We start from the raw sequence: 15,994 nt of genomic DNA on the forward strand, positions 1-15,994 counted from the left end.
CATAATAAAGATATGTTCTCAAACTGAACTCATGAACTTAATTATAGCTAAACACTTCTTCCCAAAAAATAAATCATTAACTTAGTTTTAAATGAAAGATTAGCTCAAAACATATTTTTTTAATATTTATCATCTTAAAATATCTTCTTTAAAGATCGAAAAGAATACTGACAGGTAGCTTGTTTCCGTTTGCTTCGGGGAGGCTTTTCGCATCATGTCTTGAGATGACCTGAATTCAGAAAGTTTCCTCTTAAAAAACTCAGGTGGCTTACCAACATGACTTTCATGTTTTGTCTGGAGATACCGCTGAAGATGTGGGAAGGCTCTCTGCTCTGGTTTCGACTTCTTTTGTACTTGTCACTCCGTGTTTCAGCAGCATTGCTGCTGCACTTCCACGCGACTCCATTGTTGAAGTTTTCAAGGCAGGTGATGACAGGTGGCGTGTGCCAGGTTGGGTCAAACCATCGGTATGGGGGAGACTGTTTTTTTAGGATAATTAAATTGAAAAGCCTACTGAATATAAAATTTAGTTCATGAACTTACACTTATATTTTATTGAATATTTGTTAAATAACAATTTTTCAAAGATTTGTGAATGGATGCTAATTTTAAATATATAAAAAAAGAATCTCAAGTACCCCCTGGAGTACCTTCAAGTACCCCCAGGGGTACGCGTACCCCCATTTGAGAATCACTGTGCCAGAGAACAAGGGAACACAGTGCATTACTTAAACAGGTTCAACGGGAGGGAAACAGCAGGCGGAGAACAGGTGAGGATTGATAAAAGGCCGGGAAACACATGACGACAGGAAGTAAACTGACACAAGAAAGAAGAAAAAAGAAAAACGATGATTTGAAAAAACACGACATTTTACAGAGGGCGTTTACTGTAATTAAATTTCCTCTGTAAAGATTGATCCTTCTCTGAGGAAATGTTTCCAGTTTTAAATCTACCAGGCTACAACTGAGCCGAAAAGCTGCATTCAAACTTTATCATCATGTCTAACTGCAGATCTGTTGTTGGTTTTCCAGTGTTGGTTGGTTCTGACTCATACACCTTCTGTCATTGCTACTTAATTGCACCTTGCGGGGCGATTGTGAGCTGATGACAAATCAGCTTTTTTATCCCCTACGCAACCAGCACAGGAGTAGAACACTTCCTCTGAATGAGGCGGCCCCTGATTTGGGACACAGCTAAAGTCTACCACAGTGGCAGCTTTAATCACATTAGGAAACCTTCTGTTTTAAGGTCATGCCTGATAATGATCCATCTTTCTGCTGGAATGTGTTATGCTGCAATGGCTGCTGTGCTTATTGGATATTAAGGCCACCTGCTCCCTCGGCTACCACTCGTGGCCAACTCAGCTTCTTGTATTCTTCTATAAAAAAAAAGTAAGCTTAAAAACGTGAAGCCTTAGCCTGAAATTCAGGAATGCATGAATCCACAACCACACCAGCGACACACATAATATATTGTTTCTCACATGAAATGAACTGGAACAGTCCGCCATGTGCCTGTGCTGTGAACAGCAACCCTGGCTGATACACTGTTCAATATAACACAGACTGCTAAGAAGCAGATAAGGGCCAATCAACATGTTGACTTGTGTTTTTGTGTGCAGTGGTTTGTTGGTGGCTGTGTGTGTTTGCCACATGGACCTGACTACACACTGAATCACGTCTAGGCCGCCAGCCCCATCGCACAGAGTTATAAATAATTGGCCCTTTGTCCCATTTTTACCTCGTTTGTTTCTCTTCTCCCCACCTCTCTCCATCGTCAAGTCCCCCATCGCAGTCTTCATTTTTCATTCTACCTCTCACCCTCCCTTGCTCCTCACTTCTACCTCTCCTCTCCTAGTACTTTCGATTATTCAACCGTCTCTGTCTTTGTTGTCCCTCTTGCTCTCATTTTCTCAGACTCCCATGCTTTCCTCTTGTCCTTTCCCCTGACACACTCCCACTGCCCACCTTTCCCTCTCTCGCTTTGCCTCCAAGTCGGTCATAGTGGAGACCCTCTGTCCTACTTTTACCTAAACTGCTCCACTTCATGCTATCCCACAGCGCCTAATGTGTGTGTGTGGGACTGAGAGAGAGATAGAGAGCTACCTCCGTCAGCAGCTTACACTAGGTACTGTTGTTCATGCTCATGTAAAACCTACTTTTTTAGTCTATGTCTCTCCGATTTACGTCCAAGCCGAGTCACAGAGTCAAGTGGCTCTATACTCTCAGGATATTCTGAATTGCCCCACATATTGCTTATTCTTTCAGGTGCTGCAATACACCATTACAAGCTTCAAATTAGAGGAAATGCCTGCTGCTCCACACGGTAATAGGTCCTAGTACAATCTGCCTTAGTGCATTTATTTTGCATCTACAGCAAACCCAAAAAATTATTCAATCTCATCAAACAAATGACTGCTTGTAATTTCTGATCATTCAAAGATGACTAAATGGGAAAGAGCCAAGATAATTGCAGGAGCTCAGCCAGCAGGGAGTCAGGAATAAGGCTTTTGACTCTAGAGGAAGAGCTCTACGGTTAAAATGATTGAAGGCACTTCTGAAAAAGTTGGAAAATCTACCTAGGCTACAACTTCCTGCACTGCAGCTTCAGCTCTTCTCACTCAGTCTTTTGTCATGTCATTTAGCTGACGCTTTTGTCTAAAGCGACTTACATTTTTAGAACACTCAGCATTTATGAGGGGCCATTTTAGGGGTTCAGTATCTTGCCAAGGACACTTAGGTATGCAGATGGGAAAGAGTGGGATTCGAACCGGCAACCTTCTTGTTGCAGAACACCCGCTCTATCCCCTAGGCCACGCTCTCCCCTTTTGGGTCGGGAATCTGCCCGACCCAAAAGACTGAACGATTATTTTGGTGATTTTTATGGACTCTTTGGTTTATTCAGTTTAACCTGGGTTTGTGTTTAAATCTGTGTTTTATTTTGGAGTTATAATCTTCCTCATCTGTTTGTGTTTTACCTCCTGCCTTTACATTTTTCACCTCAGTTTTGTTTGTTGCCTTGATTTGCTTCACCTGTTTGTCATGTGCTGCCTGTCTCTAGTTTTCAATCACTTCAGTTTGTATTTAAGTCAAGTCCTCAGTTCTGTCTTTGCAGAGTCGTCTGATTAGTTGCTTTCGGTTTATTCACTGCCTGTTTTGTCTCTGACAGCTTCAGAATTCTTCTCCTGCCTTGGTTTTTTTCCTGAACCGTTTGAGTTTGCATTTTCAGTAACCTACCGGGCCTGCCCTATCTATTATGTTTTCATTAAATTAGTGTTTTTCTGAGTTGGACCAGCCTCCTGTCTCGCTCCTGCTCCTGCTCTCAACAACCTCACTGTGAGTCTGCATATAATTGTATATATATATATATATATATATATATATATAACTACACTTATAGATAACCCAATTACAGTCTGATTATGTTTCGTACCAACATATGTGTTGTTTTAATTAATGTTATTTCTTAGGTTTCTATCTGAGGAATGACTTTATACTTCTGTACTTTGGTACCAGCATCTGCATCACTTCATACTTTAAACAGTGAACTCTTCCAACTCCCCCGTGGTTGGTTTGAGTCATTACTCATACTATGTCTTCATCAAAAGAAAAAGAAGACAAAAAAATAAGTAAAACAGTCTGAAGGAGACTACATTGGTTCCTTATACCGTCATATAGGATGACAGCTGGGACCAGCTGCTGTATTTGCTCAGGGATATTTGCTCCGCAGTGGCCCTGTGTCACGTCTCCATTAAAAATGCCATGTACTCAGTAAGCGTCGGAGACAGGCCTGTAACAAAAGCTGCTCTGTGTAATTAACTGTGTAAACGCAGCTTTGTAATTAAGACACAGAAAAGCTCTCCCCTAAATTAGGTCGTCAAGGTCGAAGCAAAATGAAACACAAAGGCTTTCAATGGCAAACACTGTACACATGCACATACACAGTGGCACAGCAGGCCGCTCTCTTTAAAGATGTTGCTCGTGAAGAATCAAAAACCAGCATACAAGGATATACTTGGTTCTGCTTTAGGAGCATAAAATGGTTAGTTTCGCAATTTTTCATTCACAGTCTGCAACAGACGTGGTATGAAATTTTCACCTTCAGAGCTTAAGTCTTTGGCAATTAACAGATTGTTGGTTATTAAGCCCTTAGGACTAAAGCAACCGACTCCCATTGTCATTTTGTTATGATATGAAAGTGGAACCAGATGTGTCCAGTGCTCCAGCTCTGAGTGGCTTTGATGAATAGCAGCTCTGGAAATACGACTTTGATCTGTAAAACAGCATGTAATTGCGAGGTGCTTTTCTGCAAGCACGCAGTGTGAAGGCAAGAGCTGAGTGAAGGCTGGTTAAAATACTCACCTTATCAGCCTGTCTCATGTAGCAGTAGAGGATCCCTCTCATACACTTGATGGCAGAATGCTCCAACTCATGGGTTCGCCCCATGTTGTCATCAATGCGTCTGCACAGCAGAGAAAAGAGGGAGAACACATTAGGCGAGGACACCGTGTTTTTAAAGATAACAATGAATAGCTGTTCTTATTATTATAGTGAGTTTTTTTTCTCTCTCTAATTGTAATATGTTTTTAACAAAGTAAATAAGGCAATCAGCAGTCAGAGGATCAAACAGGCTGCATAAAAGACATCAGAGAGTTATGCCTTCAAGAGATGAATTTAAGATGCACTTACAGCATGTTTACATTTTAACTTCATCATTAAACCATAAAACAGAAAATAGTTCAAAGATTTCTCCATAATTCCAAAGCCATCATTATCATTCTGACATTGACAGACTTACAAAATGTGACCGCCACTGGGTGAGCGGCCCCTCTAGTCCCACCCAAACCTGACCAAACAATAATACATGAGTCCAAATCATATCTAATTAATTAATTACCTATACACAATTATGGACAAATAACAAAAATATGGCTGCTACGACAAACCACATTTTCTAAACTACTTTCTTTGGATAAATAAAAATAAATGCACGCAAAATGTTGGTGATCCTGCAAACCAATGTTTGCCCAGGAAAACTGTTCACATGCAAACACGACAATAACCGCAGGTCAAAGTCAAAGTCAAAATGAACTTTATTGTCTTTCAGACCATACAACAAGAAGTGCACAGCAAAAATAAATTGTGTTTTTCCCAGCTCTATGTGCAAAAATAATAAGGAAAGTAACTTAACACAGCAGAAATATACATAATAGACATTACCAAAAGACCAACTTAGCCATAGAAAAAATAAAAGGTGATTTGAAGCCACTCTAAGGAAAGGGCCTCTCTATTGACAATAAATCTTCGTTCTATGTGAGCACCTTCAAAATAATCTGACAACTTTTACTTTCCTGCTGCTTTACAAGCAGTATTTCTAAGGTAGACTGCCTAAAAATCTCATCAGTGGCATGCAACAATGGCTTAAAAAACCATTGTGCAATTTGTAAAGCCTTAAACCTATACTATGCTAACAAGTGTATCATTACAAATTCTGAGTGAAAAGACAAGCTACAGTAATAAAATCACCTGTGGACCAAAATTGCGGTGACAATTTTAAGGGAGTAATCTTGGCAACATATCACTATATCAATTATGGATGTGGTGGCAGACAGTATATTCCTGTCAGGGCTAGTGGATCTGAAATGCACATGACAAAGGTCATCCCAATAATGACTTTGGATATCGACAAAGGAAAGCCAAACCACTAAAGTGAAACCTGTTTGAATTTCCGTGCTACGCGGTGCATTAATCACGCTGTCTTTTAAATGTGACCCTCCACATCAAAACTGATTGCAGGCAGAGGATAAAGCAGGCGGCTTTTCATCTCCCAACGTCCTGTTCCCAGTACAAGCATCTAATATGCATGAGATGAACCTAGAGTGACCGGGGGGTTGCGGGAACATAGCCAGCTCTTTTAATTTAATGACAATTAATCAGAAAAATACAACGTGTGTCAGTAAGGTTAAAAAACAGCCCAGCCTCCATTAAAAAGTTATAACGCATTAAAAGTCATAAAATAAATAATTAAATGTGACTGGAGACGGTAGCGGATAAAAACGTACCATGGCTACTTAGGTAAGAAGTTTGTGGAAAATCCTCCTGCCAGTTTAGTCAATGACTCTCACACACACTCGAACATATACCCACAGCAGCTGGGCGTGAAGTAAGTAATGACACTAGCCAAGCCTGTCAGATGAGAATAATCTTAATTAAATCCCAGTGACAATTCTAATAGGAGGCAGCCATGACTGATGACTGGGATCTGCCGCTGGTCACTGCGGTACACTCTATTTTTACCCCTGTCTTCCCCCTCAATCTCATTTCTTCACTCTCTCTCTCTCTCTCTCCCTCTCTCTCTTATCTCTCCTTTCACTTGATTCCTCCCTCAGCCCACCTTACCCTCCAACTCCCACCTTATAACTTCACCTTCAGTCTCTTTCGCTCTCCCTCCGTGTCTTTCTTTCCATCCACTCCTCCACACTCTTTCTCTGTCGTATTAGATGCTCACATTGTAGAATTTCTTAGAGACTAATCACTGCATCAAGAGTGGGGACAGTTGCTAAAGGAATGTGGGACCTTGATTCTTCTCAGTGAAATTATTCTCCTTGAACCAATAATGAAAGTGTGCTTAAAAGGTAAAACCTTCAAATCACGCAGATTGAAAATCAGAGTCAGTAAGTGAGAAACTAAATGAGAGTTTAACAAAACCATGAGTTCAAGACAAAGGGATATGGTGGAGAATATTGTGAAATAATGATTGTAAACTGATGTTAGTGTTGATTCTTGGTCTGTTTTCCAAATTATGTTTGATGAAGGTATCAGAAGTGATATTTGTCACTTTTCGGCAAAGGATGGAATAAGTTCCAACCTTACGACACACATCAAACTATCACACAGTGTGACTAATAAACTAATATCTGTTGCATCATTTATCACCCTAATAAATTTGGGAAGTTATTCTTTGTCATTGATTCTTTATTATTCACCAAACAAAATGCTTAGTCTTTATCCAAATGCTTTTTGTCTGAGGTATATAGCTCAGCATTTTAGCACAATATTATGCATAAAATAGGCTAGCTAGCATTAGCTACTACAATATGCTGTTTTTTTGCTGGCTGAAAGTCAGAAAGTCTTTCTTTTGTGTATGTCTGCAATGGACAGTGTTCAGCTCTAAAATAAATCTGTATGAGATAGTTTGCGTACCACAAAGCTGATAAACAGGGTGTATTGTTCCTTGTGCATGTGTGTGTACATCATACACTAACCTGTAGGCCAGGGCCAGGGCCCAGGCACCAGCAGCACAATACAGGGAGTCCCGGACCTTGGCCTCTTTGCACTCGGAGCATGTTTTGACAGGGAAAAGGCCTGTGGTGGGACTCTGGTAGTTCAGAATGGTTGTCTTGACTAGATGAAGAGAGAAAGCAGAAGTTGTGACTCAACAGTTCTTGTATGATGGTTCCCTTATTAGTTAAAACATCAGTGAAGAAAGCACATGTAACACAACAAGCCAGTAAGCACTGCTGCGTCAGACATTATCAACCTAAAGTAAAAGTAGGTTATTCAGTTCCATTCTTTACTGACAGTACTGTTTTTGAGAGCACACACCCTCTCATGTCCACACACATAACATTACCTTATTTTGCCTGTTTTTACTGCTATGCAGAAGGGGCATCACTTCCATCACTCCCATCACGCTTAACAACTTATTTTTGATCCAGTGTTTAGAAGCAGGTACTGTACATTTTATACAAATTCAAACAATTACCCTCTTGTGGTTGTATCCCTCCAAACACCATATAAGATAATATGCAGTTCACTGTCCAGACCATATACTGGTTATATTGGCGACATTTACCCAAAGTGAAGACAAAGCGTCTCGGTCAGCACCTGGTGCGGTGTAGGTCATAGATCCCCATCTCCTCCATTTAAATGCATGGAACACGGACCAAAAATTAAATGTAAACCTTCTAATTTTTTTGTAGTTTTAGGTAGCTCTTATAACACTGATGTATGTTCAAGTGTTTTTCCACAATACTGGTTTTAATTAATTATCTGATTCTATGAAATTGTCGTGAAACATAGTGATTGACAGCTGAGACTGAATCAAGATTGTATGAGTTTGTGTAACCATGACACATCGCAACCGCGGCTCCATTCCCAAAACACTACTGTGCAGACTCTGGCCTCAAATGAACAAAATACCGGTGATCTTATCCTGGATCCTTCGGCTACTTCCTCCCACTTCAGGATAGCGGGAGGAAGTCGAGACACGTCGTTCCTCTTTATATTCAGGCTATAGCCCAGACTCATATAGCAGGTAGGTTAAAGGGATTGAATCAAATGTATTAAGTGAATTTCGTCCTGATAAGCTAATTAATTATTGAGTTACTGTTTCATCTTTCAGTCCTAGGGAACATTTGGACCACATTTCAAGAAATTCCCTCATAGCATTCCTGTGATAGGCTTTTTCATTTAAAGGGGACATATTATGCCCATTTACCACACTTAATATGGTTCCTTGGGGTCTTAATGAAATGTCTGTACCATATTTTGGTCAAAATACCACAAGAATCATTTAAAACAGCACCTTTTTACCCTGTCTAAAACAGACATTGAGACTGCACAGGCTGAAAAGAGGCAGTTTTGTCCATGTCAGTGTTTTGCGCCACACTGGCAAGACAGGTAAGTTTCCAGACTTGACTCACATGACTGTAAGCAGAAACAGTGACTTTCATTTGTCAAAACAGCTCATCTCGGTAGCCTGAGATAATTATTATTCTTCTACTTGGATGAAGAAACTTCTAAAATAAAAACAAGCTGAACCCATTCCAGCTAAAGAAGAGTTCTGTAGCTGAACTGAACTTGACCTCTGATCTCTCTCTTGGAGACTTCGCTATTCTTACATGTGTTTAAAACAGTTAACAAATATAACATTGAATATACTTAGGTCTTTCTCGACTTCTGCACCACTATCAGGAACTGAGGAAATCAACCAAGGAAACACGGATGATGCAGCCAACTACAACAGTACAGGTCAAAAGTATCTGCACGTAACTCCTGTGAAGCCTTTGGGACACAAACTGTTGTGCAGGCATTCATGTCACAAAATAAATAAACCCTTACTAGTGCATGTGCTGGTATTAGCATTTAGCTAAAAGGGCTACTTTGTCTAATAAAAGCCACTAGCATGGCTGGAGACCAGCTTCTCTTCTGGCATCGATTAAACCCCTAAAAATAGTCTCTGTTCATTGAAATTATATATTTAGAAGCTTGTTTTGAATCCCATCACAACCATAACATATCTTGGAGGTAACTCATTGCCTCATTAAGTTCTTGCTAATCTATAATTATGCAAATTAATTCCACCTCTATCTCCACCCACCTCTCAGCCGCTCGCCTGCAGCTGCGACTCTGCATCATCACACAAGCAATCCACTGCTTGTTTTTTATTTTGCTAGCCATTATTTGCTACACAATGTGGCGGTGAAAATAGGGAGCAACTAGAAAGCGGCTCAAAAGGGTGAGGAAGAGTGAATTGTACAAGGTTGGCGTCAAATCAAAGTATCAAAATGGTGATGTATGTACGTTTCACTATCACTCTGTTTGTAACATAATTCTGACATGAGTCTTCAACTTCATTACTTTATTAAACTGTAAATAACATGCTGCTAATGTCAGATAAACCTTAGCTTATTTCACTCATTATATGGTCATATGAACAACATTACAAAGCTTATTCCCATTGGGGGACTTTAATAATTTATGCACTTCTTCTCCTTACTAACTAGCCCTAGTCCTCACTTCAGAATATTATGAACTTAGTCAAAATAACCTAAATAAAAAATGTTAAATGATTTGCGACAATAGCAACTAAATAAATTACATTATGAAATATGTATGAACAAAACCTTTCAATACAGACCTTCAGAATATAGACAGGGATATATCTGGAAAGTTAGGTGTTACAGAAGTTGTGATTTTTGGTCACGACAGAACTTATTTAGAGAAAATGGCCTTCGAAAGATTTGTATTGAGATTGAAAGCTGCAGATACAAAAGGTGTATTAGGGATGTTTTATTTCCTCATAGTCTGGAAGAAAACATGTTTTAGAAGCAAAATAGCCCAAAATCTCAAAGAAAATTAGTGTATGACAAAACAAGATTGTACAATATAATGTCACTTTTAATCTGATTTGAATCTGTCCAGTACTAGTTTGATATGTTCATATAAAAGAACATTTACATATTAAGGTAAAAACCAACCAGGCTACATAATGAATACATATAAAGTCCCACAGAGCCCAGAAACAGCAGTTACATAATAACCGAGAGGTGGAATTCAGCCCACAAGATAATTGAGTTGTTTGGACATCTCTTGATCAGATGAATACTTAGTGGGGTGAGGGTGCATAGGTAAAATAAGCTTGAATTCCTACGGTGCAGTGCTAGCATTATCAACTTTAAGGGACCAACACCTTTTCATTATTGCTGGTGTAATCAAAATGACTGGAAAGCTCTCCAGTGCATAATAAGGTCACTTCTGTGGAATTAGGGGAGACTTTTTTCCGCCAGGCATATGACTTTTCTGACTGCACTAAACTGACGTGGAAAGATTAACTAAGATGGTTCAAGTTCACTAAAGTTCATGCTTGGCATTAGTTACAGAGGAAAGGACAATGAAGGGAAGCTCTTACTGCTAATAGATCATAGTCTCCAATAATATATGCTGAAATATTACACACTCAAACAGAAGGCCTCCGGGAAAGTAATTTATCTATTTCACAAACACACAGAGACGCAAGCACACACACACTCGTATCCTTCTCTCCTGCAGAGGTCTCCTCGCTGATGACTAATCTGTCTGGAGGGATCACTTCATTTTTCATCAGAACATTATGCCGGTGCAAATGAAGGGGACATCCATTCTGCACTGTTGTTTGCCACAGAGCAAAAGCGAGACAGAGAATGATAGAGAGAGAGATGGGAGGAGACAGAGAAGAGGGGAAATAGAGATAGAGAAGAGTGTGTGTGTAAAGAAACAAGAAAGAGATAGCGTGTGTGTGAGTGTGTAGGCATGTGCGTGCGGCTGTCCGTGCATGTGTTTGTGTGCCTTTGTAAATAAAAAGCATCAAAGTAATGGGCACTGGGAGAGAGACAGGGGGCGGGAATGTCAATCGGTTTGCCTGCTGGTGTGTGTATTGGTCAATTGAAGGTGGCAGTCACACTGGCAGTGAGATGAAAGAGGTGGATGGGGTAGAATAAGGCACATTATTAATAAACCTCTCAGGTAGTCCACCACCCAAGTATCAGACTAATGAAGTGTACACTCGTGCATGCACACATGTACACACGCATTTGTATTACTAGTGATTCACCTGCCTCATACCGAATTTGGCGCTAGACTTATTAAAGTAACTGCATTTGAAAAGATGAACGCTGAATATAAAGTGGCCTACATGCAAAAACAAATACGGATTGATGTCTGTGCCCTTGTGTGGACACTTGGTCTCAATGTAGAGCAAATTAAGTGTAAATAAACATGCTTAGACACAAACTCTCTCTCACATACAAACACACACACACAAACACACAATACCCTTCATTTATGTGGCTTGCACTTATATTGTTAATAGCCACTGGCCATACAATCTGTTGGCTATCACACACGGGTTTGTGTCCGTATGCTGTGTGTATTGGTAACCACAATTCCATTAAGAAAAAGTATTTGATATATTCTTCTATAAAATTACCAATCTGTCACAAAAATGTTATTTTCTTATTGCATCATTTTGTTCTAGATTACATTATTAGTCAAGGCGTGCGCTTGAACCTTTAATTTTTGACTTTGCGACATCAATTATGTATACTTACATAACGTTTTATTTTGGGATAATAGGACGAAGAGTTAATGTGCTCCGATACTTTTTAATGTGCACTTATAAGGGATTTACAGGCTGTATCCGAAATCACCCACTCACTGACTGATTATAAATAAATATATATTTGTTTAAAAATTAAAAAAAATCCCACAGTTTGTGAGATGATATGCTGCTCTGCTTTTATTTACATTGGTACGACAGGTGGGGCTGTTCCTGCTGCCCTCACTTCCATCGTCTCTTGCCGCAAGCGCAATGCATGATGGTATATATTGCTCAGTATGTGACCATCGGTTGAACACTACTTTTCACGATGCATTGTGGGGAACAATCATTGCAATATATTTGGTATAAAAAACCTCACTAAACATTCAGACACCACTTCAAAATGGCAACCTTACTATATAGCGCACTATATAGTGATAAGTGAGTGATTTCGGACACTGCTATGGTTTCATCTTTGCGACACAGTAGAGCTGTGGAAGTCATCATTACATGCAGAACATGAATGATGAGAATGCTGAACGGTGTTTTCAGATCCCAAGTTTCTTGGAATGCAAATCAACTGTTGTTGGTAGTTTTGTGCCATCCATCAAGCTAATGCCCCACTAAATCAGCAGCTAATGTCTCAGACGCACACAATCTGCTCTTTCACAATGGGCCATTTCACTGCACTGACAGGCTGGAGAAAATGAGAGAAGATGATGAGAACAAGGAAAAAAAACCTGCAAAATAGATTGAAAAGAGAAAAACAATAGAGAGGAAAGAGCAAGATGACATTTGTGCAGTTCCACAGCAGATGCTACAGGATTCCAAAATTGGAAATACACAGCAATGTGATTTTCAATCTTCGTGCCAGTGTCTACTGATGCTAACATAATGTTCCCTCAATATAACGTCTTAAACAGGAGTTACCGTTTAGTGAAAAGAAAAATACACTGGCCATAAACCTACTATGCTGACAGTAACAACAGCTAAATAAACTTTCAGAGGGTTAGAAATAATTTGGGGGAATTTGCTTTCTTTACAATGGTGGGATGAGAGGAGGAGATCAGTATCCATCACATGTCTGGAGAAAGCTAAAGCAGGAGGGGGTGTTTAGCTTATCAAAAATGCTATATGGGCAAACAACTAGCTTAGTGTTGTGTTATAATCGGCCAATATTGACACTGGTGTTATTCATCAATACATTTTACATTTACAGGATTCAACTCAAACTGTGAATCATCAAACAAAGTACTGGAGGCTTTTTATCTTTTTGGAAAGATCCCGGTAGATCCCTCCAGTCCCTATGCTGAGCTCATCATGTCCCAACTGAATGCACAGACTGTTGCTGATATCAAACTCATTCAGATCATATTAGATTATTTTGCTAAATGCACTATTCCTATAACTGTGTTAGGATTGGGTTTAGGTGATTTTACTTAAATCCTGTGCAAGGCTGCAGCATATGACAATAAACTATGAACAGTCATGAAAATATGACACAATGATTTCATGGATATGCTAATTAGCACATTACAGTTCCACGACAGCTTTAAACATTGTTCTCCATTTTGCACATTGACCATATTTGGTATTACTCTTGCGATTGATGTAAATGTGCATGACCTAAGCATTTTGAAATGTGTTTCTCAAACGTATTTTCATTTGCTGTAGCTCATTAGTAAGACCATTCTGTGATTACAGCAGAAGTTTTTACAACTAACTGCTGTGTGTCACAACTTGCACCATTAACCAAAGATTGCATTACCCTGATTTTGCTAGATATTTAGTTGTTTTTACTGAAACAAATCCAACGACAATTAAAATCCAAGTGTCAATAAAAAGACCTGCTTTGAGAACAAATACTTTACAATTTCATGCGTAGGATTATGAACTGAGGAAGTAAATCATGGACACATAACATACCATTTCATACGAAATGGTATGAAATGGCTGAAAAATGAAAAAGGTGAGGGGAGAATGAGAAGTTGAAAAAGAAGAAAAGCAGGAAAGAGTGAAAGAGAATCAAATATTGAAAATTACTAAGGACAGTTCAGACAACCATATATTTTTGAAGAAAACTCACAAAAATAACTATATATAATAAAAGTATAGAATGAAATAAGAGTTTTCTTTTTTTCTCCATTCCTTAATCGCTGTGAGCCAGACGGCGGAGAGATAGTGCCTTCTGCCTCCAGTATTATCAGCAAGCAGGGTGAGTCAATGGAGTGTGGCCACATTGCCACGTAAAAACGAAACCATAGAGAGGTGAGGGAGTGAAAGAGGAGGGGAGATGATGGAGAGATGAACTAGAAGAGATAGGGGTAAACTTTCCAGCTGTATATTGTTTCTTTGATGACAGAAAACAAGTCCCCTATCACAAGAGCTGCATAAGCTTAATACCGCTGCCTTCGACTGAGCTGGGGGGCGGCTTTGCAACAAAACAACAAAGAAAGAGAAAGGAGGAAAAATTTAACTGGTTTGATTTGTCATTGTCAGCCCAGCCTCACCCTTCTCCACCTCTTTTCCTCCCTGAAACTGAAAGAAAGCAGGTATATTGGCAGGCAGGTCTGGGTGCCGGCGATAACAATGTTGGCTTTGTTCCCTGCTAGAATTGGACAAGCGCTGCCAGCCGCCACCCAACCCCACAATTAAACAAGCCCAATGTTCAACGCTGCGTTTTCAACACACTGCAATCTGGCGGGGGCTTCTCTCTGCAAATCTATGGACTTGCAACGCAGCTGATGCTGGAGGCAACGCTGCGCTCGCTGATAGCAGCAAATCAGTTCCTACTGATGGCTACACCTGTTGTACACAAAGCTCTGTTTATTGTCTTCTGTTATTTTCCAAGCACACATTCGCATGCAGCCTAATGAATACCCACCAAGCAAACAGCCATAGCATTTACCCCACACACACACACACACACACACACACACACACACACACACACACACACACTCACACACTCACACACTCACACACTCACACACTCACACACTCACACACACACACACACACACACACACACACACAGCTGCCCTGTCTTCATCAGGGCAGACCACTGGGTTGTGTCATATCTGCCAGCAATGCATTCATGTGAGAAAACGGTTCATCCAGACCTGAACCAAAGCTTTAACTCAGGACACATAGACAACCACCCAATCCTAACACACCTGGGTTAGAGGAAGTGACTTTTACTTTTACTCTGAGTATTTGTACAATGAAACAACACGACACGACACGAGAATATAACAGTTCACTTTGGGCAAAGCTGCAATTTTCCATCTATCTATTAAGTAAAATCCAGTTGAATCCTGACCAAGTGCTGTGCTTTTTAGGGCCCGAGCACTGACAGTGGGAGGCCTTATTGAAATTGTAAGGATTATTATTAGGGCCCAAACACCGAAAACGGTGAGAGGCCCTATTGAAATTGTAAGGATTATTCTTTGAGTAGTAAATGGGCTTTTTGAGGGCTTCAACAGGCTCATAAAGTTTCTAAAGGTTGCAGTAAATTCGAAATTGGTGAAAATGTACGTATTCTGGATTATTTGGAAATGGACGCAGCAACAAAGCTCAACAGCATCACCTACGAAAAAGCCCTCATTTAGCATTCACCGATCCTCACTAAAATGAGGAAAGTTGTGTATCATGACCAGATTCACAAAAAAGCCTCAAGGAGCATTATGAAAAATGCAACAGGAAGCTCGCCATTTTGGATTTAGTGGCCGTTTTGGGCATATTCCACATTTTTACTATGATGTACTTGTCGTAGAGCTTTCATCAGATCAACTTAAAATTTTGTTGATTGTCATCACAACAAGTTGTAGATTTAAAATTATTCGAAGATCAATTTTTCGTCACACCGTGTGTCCGTGGCGTGGCGTCAAAGTTTGATTACAGGCCATCTAAACAAGAGCTTCTGTATCTTGGACATATTTGGTCCAATCGAGTCCAAACTAGACAAGTAAGACAAAAGTCGCGACCTGATGACATCTACAAAGAGACCATGACTTAAAATCATAGCTCCACCTGCTGGCTACAGGAAGTGAAGCATTTAGCCTTGCCTCAGTGCGCAAACTCATGCAACGCGGAGACGAACGCTTGCTCATCGAACGTTATTTCTTCACCAAC

At 40.0% G+C, this 15,994-nt stretch overlaps 1 protein-coding gene across 8 annotated transcripts in view; it reads right to left on the reverse strand.

Annotated features, from left to right (window-relative positions):
- phkb (phosphorylase kinase, beta) overlaps positions 1-15,994 on the reverse strand; it is a 106,334-nt gene that overhangs the window by 81,679 nt on the left and 8,661 nt on the right. For all 8 annotated transcript variants that reach the window (XM_062389986.1, XM_062390020.1, XM_062389993.1 and 5 more), the window contains 2 exons: positions 7,266-7,404; positions 4,363-4,462 (listed from right to left, as the gene is read on the reverse strand). In XM_062389986.1, the coding sequence (XP_062245970.1) occupies positions 4,363-4,462; positions 7,266-7,404 (239 nt within the window). The remainder of the gene's footprint in view (positions 1-4,362; positions 4,463-7,265; positions 7,405-15,994) is intronic.

The sequence above is a fragment of the Platichthys flesus genome, chromosome 1, assembly GCF_949316205.1.
Source record: "Platichthys flesus chromosome 1, fPlaFle2.1, whole genome shotgun sequence".
NCBI lineage: Eukaryota > Metazoa > Chordata > Actinopteri > Pleuronectiformes > Pleuronectidae > Platichthys > Platichthys flesus.